The sequence below is a fragment of the Castanea sativa genome, chromosome 3, assembly GCF_040712315.1.
Source record: "Castanea sativa cultivar Marrone di Chiusa Pesio chromosome 3, ASM4071231v1".
NCBI lineage: Eukaryota > Viridiplantae > Streptophyta > Magnoliopsida > Fagales > Fagaceae > Castanea > Castanea sativa.
The window spans coordinates 35,672,027-35,691,201 of NC_134015.1; the positions used below are offsets into that span (position 1 = coordinate 35,672,027).

The 19,175-nt window shown below is 33.6% G+C and overlaps 2 protein-coding genes across 2 annotated transcripts; one reads left to right on the forward strand and one right to left on the reverse strand.

Annotated features, from left to right (window-relative positions):
• The first annotated feature begins 1,541 nt into the window (after positions 1–1,541).
• LOC142627603 (pentatricopeptide repeat-containing protein DOT4, chloroplastic-like) lies at positions 1,542–3,707 on the forward strand. The gene has a single exon (XM_075801478.1). It carries the CDS (start codon positions 1,683–1,685, stop codon positions 3,675–3,677), a length of 1,995 nt encoding a protein of 664 aa, XP_075657593.1. The 5' UTR covers positions 1,542–1,682; the 3' UTR covers positions 3,678–3,707.
• Positions 3,708–5,157: 1,450 nt separating this feature from the next.
• On the reverse strand, positions 5,158–10,029 carry LOC142629573 (calnexin homolog). The gene is made up of 7 exons (XM_075803575.1): positions 9,883–10,029; positions 9,643–9,750; positions 9,432–9,501; positions 5,998–7,127; positions 5,831–5,902; positions 5,613–5,729; positions 5,158–5,497 (listed from the first exon to the last, which is right to left on the reverse strand). Exons 2-7 carry the CDS (start codon positions 9,733–9,735, stop codon positions 5,354–5,356), a joined length of 1,626 nt encoding a protein of 541 aa, XP_075659690.1. The 5' UTR covers positions 9,736–9,750; positions 9,883–10,029; the 3' UTR covers positions 5,158–5,353.
• Positions 10,030–19,175: the final 9,146 nt, after the last annotated feature.

Genomic DNA, 19,175 nt, shown 5'->3' on the forward strand with positions numbered 1-19,175 from the left:
TCGTATAAAAAAATTGGACAGTGTCATTTTTAAAATATGCTTCTTCTTTTTTAAAAAAAAATGATAGTTAAAAAGAGAGAAATTGAATTTTGGACATCTTTTTCAAAAATTCCAGGAAGAATCAACTAGATGAACGACTTTTGACATAAGCTCTTGCAACTTAAAGATTCTGCAATGCAAAATAATACAATCACTTATTGAAAATAGACCTTAACCGTGACGCACAAGTTGGTGCTGGTTCGGTATTTTAGCTGTAGAGACTAGAGAGCCCTGTGAATGTAAAGTAGAGGTCATAAATTAAACATTGAGAGTGGCGGCCAGTTGGCTGCCTATGACAAAGTCGTTGGAGTGGCTCCTAAGCTCGTAAACAAACCCAAATTGACCCAACTTGCTTGAGACAAAGATTCTAGAAAACCACTAAAACTGTTTGAATGACAATTTCAAAATCACAAAGTTGTTTTGTTCCAAATTTGAATCTCGACCATTTTCTTTTTCTTTTTCTTTTGGGACTAAAAATTTGATGTTGACAGTAAAGTCTTTTATAAAAGAAATTATCGTATGCGTCGATATTAAGATAAATTATGCTAACAGTTATATCACATGGTTCTCAATTGATAAACATTATTAGAATAGTTTGCAAGAAACAAACAACCACCACAACAACAACGATGATAATATGTAACATGTAATAACAATGTGTAATCACAAATTTTTCAATAGTAGATAATCAAATAAATTGAAAAAGGTGTTCTACAAATATAATTTTGTATTAATCAAATAATGAGTACAATCTTTATTTTGATTTTTTTACAAAAAGTTCTCCTCTGATTCTATCTTTTTTATGATCTTGACTCAAATGCGAAATTTTTCTCAATTTGAATAGTTTCTTCAATTTGAATGGAACAATAGAGATTTGTTGTTCTTCAAGTCCTTCAAATGTTCTTCAAATCCTTTGAATATTCTTTAAGTTCTTCAAAAAAATTTAAGACAAAATTTCTCCAAAGCTTGAGCTTCTTGAAAACTTGGTTGGGATGTCCAGTAGTTTCAGAGGATAAGCTCCACTTTGAATTAATATGTTTAAAAATATGTAGTAGACTTTTGATTGATCCAAATTTTGCTTAGGGATAATTATCTCTATTTATCTATTTTGATAAAGATAATAATCAACAAAGATAAGTAATAATCTCTATTTAATTTATTTATTTAAATAAAAATAATTATCCATTTTATCTTTATTTTATTTTATTTAAGATAATTATTCATAAATTTTGGATTTATCTTTATTTTGTGGGGCAAGTGACACATGACAAATTTTAATATACCAATGTAATATCAATTTGGATGACACGTGTCATCATTTGATTTAACTAATTTAATGACATATTAATCTAGAATTTGCCACTAATTGATTTGTGGCATTTTTTTTTTGCCTCCTGCACAAAGATGGTAACAACCCTAACCAAATGGTCGCTCAACAATTCTGGTTGAGCTAAAAAACAAAAAACTTTTAACCAAGAATGGATTGCCGATCAGATTTTCTTCTTGCTAAGTTTTTGTCGTTTTGTTTAAAATCATTCCACACTCCAAATGGGAATGTGGAAGTATGGTCTCTACAATCTCCACTCCACTAGTAATTATCGTTTTTCACAGCTTTTATCTTCATAGAAAGCTAACATATCAAAATGTTTGTCCTTCCGTCCACGCACACACTGCTTCAGCATTATTGTTTCATGTCCGAGAAGCCACTTAAAATTACCCAATCCAAGCACTCCCGTAATCGTCGAATCAGTGCTAAGACCAGTGTGTCTGGTGAATTAGTGTTGGACTACCAAGTGTTCGATGAAATTCCTGTTTCAGACACATTTGCTTGGAACAATCTTATCCAAACCCACCTCACCAATGGAGATTTCGACCTTGTCCTTTTGACTTACCTACAAATGCTACTCCGGTGTGTTCGTCCTGATAGGCACACTCTTCCTCGTGTTTTAGCTGCTTCTTGTCGTAGTGGTGATATTTTTGTTGGCAAACAACTTCATTGCCATGCTCTCAAGCTTGGCTTCTCTTTAGACAACTATGTTCTTACTGCTTTGATCGAAATGTATGGCCGTCTTGATAGCATTGATACTGCAAGGTGGCTTTTCGATAAGTCCCCTAGTAGGAATTCGGTTTCTTGGACTCTGCTAACCCGGTTTTATATCATGGAAAATAAACCAGGTTTGGCTATTGATATGTTTAATCAAATGGTTGACTTAGGAGTTGAGATAGATTCAGTGGCATTGGCAACAGCAATTGGTGCATGTGGCATGTTAAAATCCCTACAACAAGGGAGGAAGCTCCATGAGATTGCTAAGAAATGTGGGCTAGAGTTTGATGTGTTGGTCAGCAATTCCCTCTTGAAAATGTATACAGATTGTGGTAGTTTTGAAGATGCTCGGGCAATTTATGATCAAATGCCATCGAAAGATGTCATTGCAGGAACGACAATAATTAACGGGTTTGTGAGGAAAGGAGGATTCAATGAGGCTCTTAAATTGTTTCGGCAGATGAATATGGATGGATTAAAACCTGATTCACTCGCATTCTCTAGTGTTCTCCCAGCTTGTGCAAGAATGGCTGCACACAAGCATGGCAAAGAAATTCATGGCTATCTGCTTAGAAACAGCACTGACTTGAATCTCGTGGTCCAGAATGCTGTCATGGACATGTATGTAAAGTCGGGATTTATCGAATACGCTTCAAGGATTTTTGTAAGGATGAAGGATAAAGACCTTATTTCATGGACTGTGATGATATTGGGCTATAGCTTGCATGGACAAGGAGTGTGCGGAGTTGATTTGTTCTGCGCAATGGAGAGAAAGTCGACCATACAAATAGATCAAATCACATATGCTGCTGTCCTCCATGCTTGTAGCACTGCACGCATGGTTGAACAAGGAAAGTTTTACTTCAACTGCATTAAGGCACCAAATGTCTCAAACTGTGCTTTAATGGTTGCTCTTCTAGCCCGTGCTGGACTCTTTGAGGAGGCAAGGATCTTTATTGCAGAACAAAAAATAGAAAGACACGTTGAGGTACTTAGAGCACTGCTAGATGGCTGCAGAAATCACCAACAGCTAGCATTAGGCAAGCAAGTCATTGAGCAGCTCTGTGAATTGGAACCTCTCAATGCTGAGAACTATGTGTTACTGTCTAACTGGCATGCTAATAGCGCAAGATGGGACAAGGTCAATAAATTGAGACAAACAATAAGTGACATGGGTTTGAAGCCTAAGAAAGCTTATAGTTGGATAGAGTTCCAAAATAAAGTTCACGCATTTGCGACGGGGGATGTATCCCACCCAAGATCACAGAAAATATATTGGGAATTAGAGTGTTTGAGAAAGAAAATGGAAGATGAAAAACATCAGCCTAATCCAGATTTTAGTCTCCATGATGTAGAGGAAGAACGAGAATGCATTCAAATTGGGCATAGTGAAATGTTGGCCATTTCTTTTGGGCTCATCAGCACACAACCTGGTGCAACAATTCGTGTAATTAAAAACCTCCGTGTGTGTCGCAGTTGCCATGATTGTGCGAAGTTTATTTCAAAGATTGCAGGACGAGAAATCATACTTAAGGACATAAATTGTTTTCATCATTTTAAAGATGGATTTTGTTCTTGTGATGATTTTTGGTGATTTTTTACCCTGATGATCTTTTTTCTCCAGTTATTTGGGTCATGGAATCTGCCCTTGACATAAGAATTTATTTATTATTTGATGTTCAAGCAAAGCCGAGAGGAGAGAAGATTTATAAGGTTAAGTGTGATGCCTTCACGAGGGTCAGAAGGGCAAAATCTCAAATTATCGACCCTTGACATTTTTCAGAATTTGAAACTGATTCTTAGAAAAATGTGAAATACAGCAAGTATATTATTCTACACTAATAAGTCCTTTTAATTATTTCTTTATTTATATATATATATATATATATATATATATATATATATATATATATATATATATATATATATTCCATTAAAGTTTGGAAGTTCTACAAAAGATCTCCCAATTCTCTATGCAGGTGCAATTGGAACTATAGAGCATTTCAACTCTCTTGATTATTATATATAAAGTGTGTTTGAAACTTTGAATACCGTTTATTTTGCTGAAAACTAAAAACATTATAGTAAAATAATTTTTATGTGAATAGTAGTATGAGACCCATTTTTAATAAAAATTTTGATGAAAAAAAAAATTTGTAGATCCCGTAAACAGTGCATGAAACTCACTAGAAAAGTCATCACAGCCACAAAACGCTATTAAAAAAAAAAAAAAAGGGAAACGCAGACTCATCCCTTTTCATCAGACTCAAACGGGTATATACTGCTCTGGGTATAACTGCTCCTAGATAAAACATGGCTCAGCCCCTCAACGGGGCATTCCCTCGTATTCGAGAGAGCTTACCTCTGGAAAAACTTGTACCTTCCCCCACCTCCACTGGATTGATTCACTAATCCACATTAATGCCCTGGAACGGTAGTGGCGCTTATCGTCCAAGATGTCTGCCAATACATAGGCCCTTTTCTCCAACAGAATTTACAGCTGAAACATTTGCACATTGTATCGATGATGTGCAGTACAAAAAAATCTCCCTCCAGCTAATTTCATTAGCAAACAAAAGCAAACAGTTCTGCTACAGCTTTTCATAGAAAAATTCATATACTCCCTCACAAACTGCTTTTACAGAGACCCATTACAACACAATACACTTTTTTTTGGGTGAAATTTTCGTTGTCATCAGACTTTTCCAAAAGCAAATGCCTCTAGTTACAACTTATTTTTGCAGTTTTTGAAGAAACTGTTTTGACAAAACTGAAACCAGAAAAGTAAGGTTTTAAAAACACCCAGACCAACCGACACTCCATAAAGTGTTGTCTGCAACAGATGGACAAAGAATAAAAAGGAACAAGGAGTACCATACTCGATGCATGCACAGACCAAAGGTAATCAACAAAGTGACCATCAAAGCGTGGCTGGCTTGGAACATGATCAGGATCCTAGTAGCTCAATACAACCAGCCACATGATTGAAAATTACCTTCCTGTCAAATGATGGGGGGGTTTTATGAAACAATATGATAACTACTCCCAAAAAAAGCACCATATTACGCAACATAAACAACAATCAATATTCTATCATAAAAAACCAATCAATACTAACAGAGTTTAGCTAGCTATACCAATTTAAGTACTCTAAAATAGAACAAGAAACGAAAATTCAGGAAACATCACTTAAGGAGAATCCAACTAGACAGTCCCTATCTCCTCAAAATTGTAGAGGTAACAACCAAAGACAATTCATAGGTTCCTAGTTCAGTTTTCCCTTCTGGTAGACCTCCTTCGAGGAGGAGCAGCAGCAGCATCCTCCTCCTTCTCATCCTCATCTTCATTCTCCACACTGGTTCCTTGATTGTCAGAAGGCTCTGCAGGGGGAACCCTATTTGTTTCAGTATTGACCTGCATGTTTCAGGAAGAAAGAATATTAATACCAACTATAATGATGTAGTCTCTAACCATTAATTACAATAATTTTCATAGAAATGCAATGATGATGTGATATGTAAAAACATACAGCAGCCTTTTTGCCACCAAAAAGGAGTCTGAAGAAAACTGTCAAAATAATAAGCACGACTGAAACAATAACTCCAATGGTTATATCGGGTTGTTGTTCTCCCTTTTCAATGAGATCCTGCAAGAAAAGTTGTAATCCCAGTTATAGAACCTCCCCAAGCTAATTAAAGAAAAAGATTAGATAGATCTGTATAAATGATGACAAGTTCTTCAACTTACAATGATCTTCGGTTTGTATGCTTCCAAGAGGGGAATGTCCACTATCTTGTAAAGAAGGTCAAAAACCTTCTTCTGCAAGTATTTATCCAAGAAATTTTTTAAGCAAGGAAAAATAAGAATCCTTAGAATGCAAAGAAAACCAAAATATAAAAAGGAGAAGAGAGTACCTTGAAGCCAGAGAGACCTTCAGATTGACCAGCTGCTGCTTCTTCAGCCTTTTGTTTCTCTTTCTCAGCTTCGAACTTTGGCTTCCATGTTGTTAGCCTGTATGATTCTGCAACCTTCTCATCACCAGCAATGAGAATATTGTCAAACAATATGCCATCCTGCATTGTCCAGATCTCAATGCCAATGGCGGCAATGGGCTCAAAATCAGGTTTCTCAAGCTCAAAGTAATCAGGGTTTGGGATTTCTTGAGGTTTCCATATGCCCTTATAATTTGGGTTATCAATTAGAGGAGCATGCCACTTTCCTTTATAAGCAGGGTTCCTCTTTGTTGGTCTCTTCCACTCACCACAGCCAGGTGCAGCCTCACACTTTGGGTTATCAATTTTTGGTGGCTCCCATTCACCATCTTCCTCATCATCCCAGTCTTCCGGTTTTGAAGCATAGGGATCATCAATCTCCTCAGGCTCATCATCCAACCATCCTTCAGGTTTCACAGCTTCCTCATCCTCAATTTCCATGGGTGCATCCTCATCCCAATCATCTGGCTTCACAGCATCTGGATCTGGAATCTTATCCCGCTCATCCCAGTCCTCTGGCTTCTTATCATTGGGGTCAGGAATTGTCTTGGCCGGAACTAGAGGTGGCTCGAAATCTTCAGCAGAGAGGAAATTCGCCTTCTTCTTCTCCTCCCCATCTATTAGAATACTAATTTCATTATCAGGTCTTAGTATTGCAGTGTAGACATGGGAGAGTTTGTCAGAGGGCACAGAAGGAGGGTACTTGAGATGGTGCTCAACATACTCCCCACTGTTGGGGTTCTTGTGCTTAAGGATGAAGTGCACCTTGTTTGTGGAGCCACATTTGTCAGGTCCAAACATTATAGAGTATGGAGAATCATTATCAAACTCCTTTGCTATCCATCCAGCCTCTTGGGGTCGAAGGTACTTCAAGTATGCCCCACCACATTCTAGACCATCTTGGAGCCGAACCTCAAACTGCAGGACAACTGTTCCATCCTTGAGGTTCACAACGTGGTCAAGCTCTTTTACTATTGCATACTTCCTTGCCTTCTCGCTAACCAAAAGGCCATAATCATCATGTCCCTCACTTTTTGAATGCTTCCAGACACCTAAATCCAAAATTCATATTACTATAAAATCATAATCTGCAAACAAGTAGGTAAATCACATAGGAGTAGATAAACCATGAAAAATGTGACTGAGTCAATTGGAAAGAAATGGAAATTACTGGAATGCTTTATTATTATTTATTTTCTTTAGAAAACTACTATGAAGACCTGTGATATGACTGTTGCATCACCATCAACATTAACAGTTAAAACCACAACACAACTTATCATAGAACTGCATCCGTTCCAACAATGGCAACCATAATTTACAAAACAAGACATGTCAACAAACCAGGTGGCGGAGCCACTAAGGGGCCATGGTCTCCCCACACCCCCCACCCCAAAGTACAATCTTATTATTTATTATTTATTTATTTTATATGTATATAAATTAAACCATGTGTAGATAGCACACTCCAAATTCCAAAATTTTATACATGTAAAGACATTTTCAGTATTTCGAACTTACCACCCCAAAATTATCTCTTTGCAACTTTTTTTATAATGGTCCATATCCCACAATTTTGTCCCAATTTAACTTTCCAGCAAATAAAAATAAAAGAATAATAAAGTAGCACGGTTCTCTCATGAGTCATGACTCAACCAAAAAGAAAAAGAAAATCCACCTGTTTTCTTTTACACTATGTTAGGATACTTAAATGTGCTTCTTTTTTTTTTTTTTTTACACTTTGCTTTCAAAAATAATTGTGACTAGTGGCAGAGTCCTTCTAGATATGTTTCATATTCCAATAGTTACAACAGGAGGGGGATTTGAATCCTAAATGTCTATGTTGGAAACACCAAGAGGTGCCAACCAATTGTGCTACAAGACCCTTGGCAACTGGACATTTTTCATTCCACCATGTACTGCTCTCCAATATTAAGTGGTGGTAAGAAAATGTGAGTTCTTTCCCAATTGCTTTCTTTCTTTTCCCTCTATTTTTAATTGATTTCCTTTTGCTTAATTTAAAATATATACACACACACATATATATATATATAATTCTTTATTCTCATCCATATTTGATTTCATTCAAAATAATGTTATTGCTAATTTACTTTCACATATTAATAAGTTCAAACGATTTGACATAGGATTCATATAGACATTTCCACAAGCACCTAATAGGCTCCTTGCAGGGTCCCCAACATCGATACATTGGACTGAATTTCCACCCTCCCTATTGAAAGATATCACGATCAGATCATATCACAAACCACGATTGCCATTAATCACAGAAGCCAGAAATGGTGGGCACTCTTCCAACCACACAAGTAAAACCAAAGCCCAACACACACACACACACACACACACAAGAAAAGGTGAAGAAAAAAAAAGGCGTGCGAGAGAGAGAGAGAGAGAGAGACCAAAAGTAAGAGCAACTTCAATGAAAATAAAAACCCAATACAAGAATAAATGGAAAAGCAAACAAAAAAAATGACAAGGAAAGGAATAACAGTGCAGGACTTGATGTACCTGAGCTGAGAGGGGGTGAATGAGAGACTAAGGGAACTGGTGAACTTAGCTTACAATAACACAGTGAGAGTAGTTAAAAATTGAGATCATGCGTTACTTCTTCAAGGCCATTGAAGCAAGTGCTGAGGAAGAGCAAGAGAAACTTTGAAATTGAGACTAAAAATGACTTGGAATTTAGCCATTTAGGTTATCTGATAAAGGGGTCAGGGGGGATTTTATTTGACTAGGTTTCTTTCTCTCAAGAAAGCCACAATGATCATTCCAGCCCAGAATGCAAGTTTCGTCTGGAATTTGGATAGAATGATTGTAACATACTGAAATTCTAAACAATATTTGATTATTTTAGTACTCTAAAAGAGCATAAACTATAATTTAATTTTAATTAGGAACATTTATTTTGTGTATTTTTTTTTCCTTTTTAAAAGCCCTTTGGACTTGCTTCTAGCAAGTAAAACCTAATGGCAATTGACCCCACCTACCAGAACCAGTTACCAAGTAGTCTAGGGACATTCACCCCTAACAGCCTAAGCAGTTTATGCTCATGGCCAGACGCTTTTTATAAATACTACATAAACATAAACAAAATATACAGTAGTAGGTAATAAAAAGCTTCCAAATCTAGGTTGACCAAAACGGTTAAACTTAGCTGATCGAGGGAACTCAAAGATAAGAACACATAACCAAAAGTAATTAAAAATAAAATAAAAATAAAAAACCCAAATCATGCAACGAGTAATTATTTAGAAACTACCAATATCAGCTATTATTATTCGTTTATATATAGAAAATAGAAAGAGGAATAACAGATCTAACAAAATAGAAAATACCTTGGTACTCATCCTTCTGAGACACAATCCACCGCCCATCGAATGGTTCTTCAAATGACTCGTAATAGATCTAATTCATTTACCAAATATACAACATTATATATTATATTAGATATAATAATAATAATAATAATAATAATAATTTGTAATTCCAAGTTTCATATTTGAAGAAAAACAAAGGCTCAAAATTCAGAGTGGAGAAAAATGTTACCGCATCAGAAGCAGAAGCACAGATCTGAAAGGCGAAGAAAGCAATGAGCAAAACTGCTATCAGCAGCTTAGGGATTTTCCGCCTCCCTTCCATGACGAAACCCTAGCCCTAGCACCCCAAAAATATCAAACACAACCACCACCACCACCACAAGTATTTATTATATTTTATAACGAGAAAATTCAGAGGGTGAGAAATGCATAGATAGATAGTTGGAAGTGAAAGAAATACGATACTCACTTTGCGTTTTCCTTTCCAGGTGGGGTGGGTAGTTGGTATCGCGACTCGTGACTCGTGACTCGGGACTCGTGAGGGGACTTTGACTAATGTTTATATGTCTTTCTTCTTTTTCGTGCAATTTACTCCATTTTTAAGGTTTGTGAGTCCGAGGTCATTTTAGACTTTTGCGTCTTTTATTACACGGCAACTCATTGAAGTTTCTAGATCGCTAATATTATTATTATATTTATATTTTTACCATATCAATTCTGAATATTATTATGTTCAGAGCCCAGCTTGCAAATGCAATATGTAAGTATATTTTAGAATTAAGACCCAATTTTCCCCCAACAGCCCATCTTGCAAATTCTGACTATTGTAAAACCAAAAACATTATTTTATTCTCTCACTAAAGCTCTCTTCCCAACACTCTCTCTTTTTACTTTTCTGTCTTCTCCTCTCTCTCTTACTTTTGTTCTACAACTACTCTCTCTTATCTTTAATGGCCTGTTTGGGAGTTTAGAGAGGGAGGAGAGTAGAGGAGAATGATTACCCTCCACCTTATTTGGATGTTTTTATAATTAGTAAGGAGGAAGGGAGTAATTAGCCCTTTCCCTTGTTTTTAACATTGTAATTTTATAAATATAATAAAGGTAAATTAGGTAATTTACTTTATCAATAATTTTATGTGCTCTACTCTCCCTCCAAATCTCTCCAATTTAGGGGAATTAAAAATGAGGGGGTTGGAGGTAGTTGAAACCCCTTCAAACTCCTCCCCCTCCTTCCTTAAAAAACTCTCGAACAAGGTAATTGAATTACTCTCCTTCCCTCTACTCTACTCCCCCTCCTTTTTTAAACATCTAAACAGGCCATAAATCCAAAACTCTCATTTTCTCAAACCCAAAACCCCGTGTGGTGGTGGTAGCGGCAGAGGTAGACGTGGATCCTCCAATACGATGTCGTCTTCCCTGCAGCAGCGACTTGGGTTGTGTGGCAGTGGTGACAGAGTGCATCTGGGTCGGTGGTCTGTGGTGGCGGAGTGGGTTTGTGGTGTGGATTGATCTGGGTTGTGGGTTGATCTGTGATGTGGCATGGCAATGGCAATGGATGTGGGTATTCGGTGGTAGTAGGTAGTGGGATTTTGATTTGTGTGGGAGTGGGTTTTGGGTCAGTAGGTAGCAGCGGCATGGTGGGTTTGTGGGTGGGAGTGGGTCAGTGGGTGGCGACGGCATGGTGGGAGTGGGTCTTAAAGCTCATCTTCTTAGACTTTGAACTTTGAAGCAATTCATTGCACAAAGACTCATTTCTGGGTTCTTATGGTTTGTGGCCGGTGTCTGGCGGATTTTGTTGTGGTGTCATGGTTGTTGTTCTGGGTTCTGTGGTTTTTATTTTTTATTTTTTTATTGTGACTGGTGCCTAAAGGAAGAAGTGGGTATGGATGGTGGCTAAATTTTATCTCTGCTCTTTTTTTACTTTGTGGGTATAGCTAAATTGGTATCAAAGAGAAAAAAAAAAATCAAGGCTTTTTTCAAGTTGTAGCAAGGCGTGTATTAGTGGGTGGTTATTCTGGGTTTGCGTTGGTGGTGGGTGGATGAGAAAGAGAGAAAACGGAGAGACGGAGAATAGAGATGAATATAGAAGAGAGAGAGAGAGATTTTTTATATTATTTTATTGTGTAATGTATATTATTTTAATGTGTTGTATGTAAGAATAAAATATGGGATGTTGAGAGTATTGTAAAATAGTATGGAATAATTGATAAAGTAGATTTTGAGATGGTAAAATGGAATATCTTCTACATACGAGATGTGAATGCTCTAATAAAAAGAGAGTTCTATTCTAGCCTCTTCTAGTAAAAATAATATGGAAAATTTCTTTGTTGTTGACATGTTGTTATTGTTTGTTTGTTTTTCTGTTTTGTTATTGTTTTTGTTTTTCTCTTTTTTTATCTCCTATGGATAAAGTTTCTTTTAAAACTTCTAGAGTTATAGGTGTCACGCCATGTAGAGATTGAATAAAAATTATATGTTAAATTTTATCAGTAAATAAATAAATTATATGCAAATCAAAGAAAAATAAGTCACTATCATCATTAATTTGCACAATAACATTTATAAAATAAAAATATCTTAAATTAGTAATAGTACAACGTAGAGCCGAACTTTTTTTGAAAGTTGAAACAACAATATATTATGGTAAATGATCAAAGATTCAAAAAATCAATAATTAATTTTTTTTTTAATTTGTTTCTCAATTTTTTTTAATTTTTTTAAAAATTAGTAATAAAATTTTGGTTTAAAATCTAGCTTGGACTTTATAACATTTATAAACCACAGTGAAACACATACACGACATTTATAAACCCTATGCTCAAATCAACACAATTGAGTTTAAAAAAAAAAAAAAATTCATTTTGGTTTAAAATCTAACCTAGACTTTGGGTTTCAAACATGTTAATCTTCAAATAGATTCTAACTTGGTTGTGCCACATTGTTTTAATTAATGACTGCAAGTCCCCTATTAGTTTCAACTGAATTATCCTTCCCGTTCACGCATACCAGGAGGCTAATGAGGCAACTGATAGACTAGTCAAAAGGGGAGCTCGCAACTAGATAGAGTTTTTGTATATGAGTCCTGCCCGAGTTTTGTTCATAAAAAATATCTCAGAGATGTTTGTCAAGTTGACACTCCTAGGAAGTGCTTTGTAACAAAATATTTACTCTTCTAATCTGTCTATTTTATTAAATAAAATTTTCCCTTTGCCCTAAAAAATAATAATAATAATAAAATTATGAAAGATGTAAAATATTTTTTTCAATAAATCATGAAAATTTTGGCAATTCAATTTTAATTCGAGTAGTATTTTAAGCTTTTTGAAATTTTAAGGGTAAATTGCAAGGTAAACCCCTGAAATTTGGGGTTGTTTGGATTTTACTCTTTGAAGTTTGATTCGGTTAGCAAAACTTCACCCTCCATTAATTTAGGCTATTAAGTGACATGCTGGCATGCTGATATATATATATATATATATATATATATATATATATATATATATATATATATATATATATATATATATTTTTTATTTTTAGATTTATTTATTTTGGTGCCAAATCAACCTCCCAAAACAAAGCTCTTTTGGAAATGGCCAAAAATATTTAAAATTAATAATAAAACGTATTTTAATTTAAATAAAAATTAGTAATAGAATTTTTGTTGAAGTTCACCTAAGGCAAACTATCGCAAAACTAGCGAAACATATATATAACATTTATAAACCACATTCTCAAATCAAATAAATAAAATTATGATAGATGATTAAAATAATTTTAAAATAAATCATAAAATTTTTGGCTACTCAATTTAAATTCAAGTAGTATTTTAAGCTTTTTGAAATTTTAATAATAAAAATTTTCGTAGAGAAAACTATCTTATCAATTTAAATATAGTTATAGTAAGAAAACTAAGTTGTAATTCGTACTTACACACGAAAGCATTTAAAATTAATGATGATTAGATGGTCATACTTTTTTTTTTCTTTTAGAAAGGAGTTGGTCATGCTTAACTAGTGAATGAAATGGTTATCTCAATTTTTGAGTTGAATAAAATGAATGAGTCTTTTGGCGTCAACATTAAAATAAATAGTTTCTCAAAAAAAATTATTAAAAATAAATAAATAAATAAATTTTGGACATAGGGCACAAAATTAATTAAAAATTATTTTGGATTCTTACTATCCATCTACTTTAATATAACTCGTCATTAATCTGTGCAATGCAAGATAAAGTTAAACATAATATAATTATTCTAAATATTTTTTTTGTCGAAATATGAAATATGATAATGCTTACTCACAAAAACATTCAACAATAATAATGATCAAATTCTTATTTTAGTGAATTGAGTGGTTATCTCAACTTTCATTCTGAATACTATGATTGGGCTCCTTGGAGACATGTGACAAAAAATTAGACAACAATTAAAAACTAATTTGGATTCCTATTATCCATTGACTTTAATATATTATATATGATATGTTAAATTAAAGTCTTTTAAGTGTAAAATAAAGGGATAATACAAGATAGTTTACGTGACATAAAAACGGGACAAGTGTTTCACTGTCTCTCTCTTTCTCTTTAAACACGTTAAAGATTTTAACAAATTCTAATATTTTCATAGTTAAAAAAATAAAAAATAAAAAAACAGTTTAAAAATGTGCCCTCTAATGAGAAGGAATTTAGAGAGCAATAAATAACAAGAGAAAAATATATATTTTTAATTAGGTATGAATGTCAAAAGTATTAAACATTTAATGACATATTTTTTCATCGTTAGATCTCTTTGAAATCTAAGATCTAAAAAATGTGTAACTCCAGAAAAGTTATATATATATATATATATATATATATATATATATATATATATATATATATCATACAACTGCACACTTTGGGATGATGGTCACTCCATAAGTATAAGTACTTGTGGGGTGTGGGAGAGGGTAAGGGTCGGGGTTCAAATCTCTAAAAGAAAGCTTCATACACATACACTTAGTTTAGGCTAAAGAAGAAATTCTATCTTGTACAATATACACACACATACATTTAGATATATACATGTATGTATATGTATATAACATTCTTTTTAATGGGACCGAATGCAATTAAGTGGCATTATGGTAGGGAATGATTTATTTTATATTTATTTATGAATGTCAAAAGTATTAAACATTTAATGACATATTTTTTCATCGTTGGATCTCTTTGAAATCTAAGGTCTAAAAAATGTGTAACTCCAGAAAAGTTATATATATATATATATATATATATATATATATATATATATATATATATCATACAACTGCACACTTTGGAATGATGGTCACTCCATAAGTATAAGTACTTGTGGGGTGTGGAAGAGGGTAAGGGTCGGAGTTCAAATCTCTAAAAGAAAGCTTCATACACTTAGATTAGGTTAGAGAAGAAATTCTATCTTGTACAATATACACACACATACATTTAGATATATATACGTATGTATGTGTATATAACATTCTTTTTAATGGGACTGAATGCAATTAAGTGGCATTATGGTAGGGAATGATTTATTTTATATTTATTTATGATGTGGTAGGAAATAAGGGTAATGAATTAAATGGTCTTGAACAAATTTTATGCGTATTATAAGTGGATTTTTTTTTTTTTTTGGTGGATAATTCAATAGTTAAGGGATGAGGATTTGAAGTTTTGAACCCTGGACATCTTCATTAGAAGTATCAAGAGGTGTGATACTATTTCAAAAGGTGTTTTGAAAATTTATATACATATGATAACTAGAATTTTTTTTTCAATATCTTTGGTCACATATAAGAGGATCGTTCAAAGTTAATTGATGATAGAAAGACATATTTCAAAGCAGTTGTATCATGTAGATTTTTTCCTTAGATTCTCATTTTAAGATTTTATCATGTAGATTTTTTTTCATGGGATAAAAGTGCATTTTTTAATTAAGTAGCCACATGGCTAAATCTTAAAAGGGGAACTTAAAGAACAGCACATAAGGTACCGTACCTAAGTTTTGTATCCTCTCAAACTTGCCTGTTCACCTTATACAGGGACCATTAAAAATATACACATAATGGTGGGCCGGTTTAAGGTGATAGGCAAACTTGGGGGTGTACTGAAATTATTATAAATTTGGTTATGACCCTAACTTTGTTGTATCTCAAATCTCTCTTCTCCAATTGACATTAAAATATCTTTTTAGAACTTCTAATCTTTGTTCACCAATAAGATATCTTGGTTAAATTCTTTTGGAATTAAGATCATATTGGAGATAAAAAAAAAAAGATAAAAAAAAGAAAAAAGAAAAAAAGAAAAAGAGATTATGTTGGAGACAACCCACCAATTTGTTATTTAGTAGGTTAACCTGTTGGAAAAATTGGTTTTGCATTTCATGCAAATCCCACAATAGAAGCAACAGAAGGATCTACTTCATTCATGAGAGATAACATATAACCTTTAATTCTAGAATAAAGAAAAAAAAACGTACCTTGATACAGTAAATTTAAAAAACAAGACTTGAGAATACCTTCAATTTTCATCCTAATTCCACGTGGTGCCTAAGATGATTGGTCTTTGAATCAGTTCTTAAATACGTGGATTTTCCTTTTTGGAAAAGTGTATTCAAAAGATTCTTCAAAGAAAAACTGTTTTCTCTTCTTTTAATCATATATATATAGTAATTGCCTTGGCAATTACTTTAATAACTCTTATTAAATAAAAACTGATTATCTAATTGGATTAGCTTTTTAGGCCAACCCAATTGGGCTTTAGTGTGTGACTTGAGATGAGACCAAAGGTACTAATAAAACTCTAGCTCCAATAGGCTTTAGACTTATTTGTTAACTCTTCACAAGCCCAAAGTTATCATGAATTATATAACAAGTATCACTATAGAAATATAATTGCACTCTAAGCATTATTAATAAATTATATCACAAGACTCTAATATCATTTAACCCCTCCATGATTTAACTGTCACTTTGTAAGTAACTGTTTTATTTCTTAAGTCTCCAGCTTAATCTTTTAGTTATTCATATTTATGAAATATAATTTCATTAAATATAAATTTTAATAACTCCATGCTAAAGTGTCAGGCCCTGAATAACCATTTCTCATTAAATTTATCTCAAGGGGATATTTCATGTTTCTATAGAAAAAGATTATGGGTTCCACCTTGAGAATATGTGTTCCTTCAACACTACATGTGATTACCCAACATATTGAGATTTTGACCGTTAAACTAGATCTTACTTCTAATATATTAAAGTAACCTACATTTCATAATCATGTTCACTATGCTCTCCGGATCGAGAGTTTATAAAATTACAAGTCATGAGATCAATTATTCAGGTGATAGTTGTTAATTGAATAATTAATCTCATAGCGGTCCTGTTTAATATATCTTACACACTTAAGACACATCAACAAATCAACTAGAAGTTTCTACTTCCATGATCAAGACAAACCATCTTAATTGATATATTATAGTCTTTGTAGATGAAACACTCTATTTTATCACCAATTACGAATTACATTTTGAGTTTATAAGGAACTTGTGATTTATATCTTCTGTAACTAAATCACATACAATGCATCTCAAAGACTATAATAATGTCCAATTAGTTCATATAAATGTCTTATATAATTAAACAATTTAATTATTTATAAAATGCCAATAAATTGGATTTTAGGGTATAAACCCTAACATAACCTTGGTTCAAAGATAGAAAGATTCACCATCCAAAGAAGTCATCAACTCATCATCTTACAAGTCACTTTCTCTCTTACTTTTTTTTTCTTTGTATTTTTATTTGGGATAATTACATTTATCTCCTTTGAGGTTTAAGGGAATGACACTTTATCCCAAATTTAAAGAGAAAAAACACATTCTCCCATTGACATCCATTTGAACGAGCTTTGTTAAATTGATATTAAAAATTTTGTGCACTAAATGTCAAGTTTCCAAAATTATTATCCCTTTCAAAATTAAAATTCATTGTTTTGAATATTTAACTAAAGAGTACTTTAATATGTTCAAAAATATTTTTTTTTTCAACGGACTGAGAAGATGTAAGTGCACAATTGTACCCGGACCCAAAAACAAGTGTTGGGCTCGGGCTCAATGAGCCTTATACAATAAAATTTGTAGAGTATGGATTTGAAATCTAGGTTCGGGAAGTTGGAAGTTTGACTAACAGACTAGAGTGCCACGATCTATGCAAATGGTAAACGAATATGACAAAGAGATCTCCTCGAACGTAAGCTGAGGACGATTTGTATAAATATTCTCTTTCTATGCCAAAGTTTTCAATTCTTAATTCCTATTTTCTCTTAGCAGAAAGTGCAGATTCTCTTTCTCTTTCCTCTATCGTTTCCTTATATACTTTTTCTTCACTGGTTCATCTACGTGTCATACAAATCTTCCCCTTGGATACTTGTCCCATCCACCACCTTCTTGAAGTCTTCAAATAATAGCAGGGAGGCTGGATCTTATTGTTCAAAAGTCATTTCCCCATTAATGCGGCCAGGGAGGTAGATGCAGGGCCTTTAATGTGGTGGTAGCAGCTTTTTCCTTAGATATTTCTCACATGTCTCTGCTTCTAAAGGGTGCTTGGATCACCCTCTTACCCACCAGTTCTTCCAGAGTTCTACCTCTAACCCACTTAGCAAGTCCCAGGGTCATTGTTGGACCTGTCCGATGAGACACTCCTCCTCGGACAACTCCTCGGATTACTACAATGCGGATTAACTTGTGGACCTAGAGGCCCTGATCAAAACAGACTGGTATCAACCGACCAAGCCCAAAGCCTAAACGCTTATTCAATAGCTTTTACCCCCCCCACAGAAGATATATGTCGTTACAAGTCTTTTGGTGCTTGATAAATTTTGCATTTTAACCATAAATTCATCAGTTATGTTTATACTAGTCATGGTTAAATTTTGTTAATGAAAATCTTATAAAAATTAAAATATTCCATTACTCTTTAGTAAAAGGTGAAAGAATAGTTCGCTCTGTGCTCATCGCACAGCTCTGTAAAATATTCCATTATTAATATAAATAGAAGGGGGAGATTATTTTCTTCAAATCTCAAAGGAGGGAGTGTTTAACTTCAAGTTTGGAGTAGAGTGTTATTTTCTCAAATCTCAAAGGAGTAGAGTGTAATTACCTCTTTCTATTTATGTAATGATAAAATGTGTAATCCCTCACACATAGAGATAGGTGACCCCATGCAACATGAAAGTGGTTACTCAAAAGAAAAACACAAGGATGCTTTAAGGAACCCACATTTACCTCACCTAAAAAATAAACAGAATATACACAAACTTTTTTTCCTTTTCTTTTAACACCTCAAAAACAAATTAAAAAAAACACAAACCCATCATTTACCTCACTTCTCAAATACCCTTACCTCACTTCTCAAATACCCTGGAGACAATGAAAATGCTTGAATCGTGATGTTTAACACTCAATATAGGGTGATTTTACAAGTAGATCAAATCAACTTAGTGTCATGGCTTACTAAGTTGTATTCATTTTTATCATTTTGAGTTGGATTTAAGTTACACCTGGTATAACTTTAAGCAATGTTACAATAGTAAAACAAATTTTATTGGATGTGAATTTTGACAAATCTACAGTCGAATTACAATATCTTATATTTTTCATGTTTGTAAAATTTCAAGTCATCAAAAATTAAAAGTCATGACATCAATTAATTGTTTAAATCGAATAATAATTAACATATAATT

Bases quoted from the DNA above. Each gene is read 5' to 3' on its own strand.
- LOC142629573 (XM_075803575.1), bottom strand. From the start codon at position 9,735: ATGGAAGGGAGGCGGAAAATCCCTAAGCTGCTGATAGCAGTTTTGCTC. The intron at 5,903-5,997 runs GTACTCTCTTCT...AAATACTTGCAG, and splicing joins AAGGTCTCTCTGGCTTCAAG to AAGAAGGTTTTTGACCTTCT. The intron at 5,730-5,830 runs GTAAGTTGAAGA...CTTTTCTTGCAG, and splicing joins CATACAAACCGAAGATCATT to GATCTCATTGAAAAGGGAGA.
- LOC142627603 (XM_075801478.1), top strand. From the start codon at position 1,683: ATGTTTGTCCTTCCGTCCACGCACACACTGCTTCAGCATTATTGTTTC.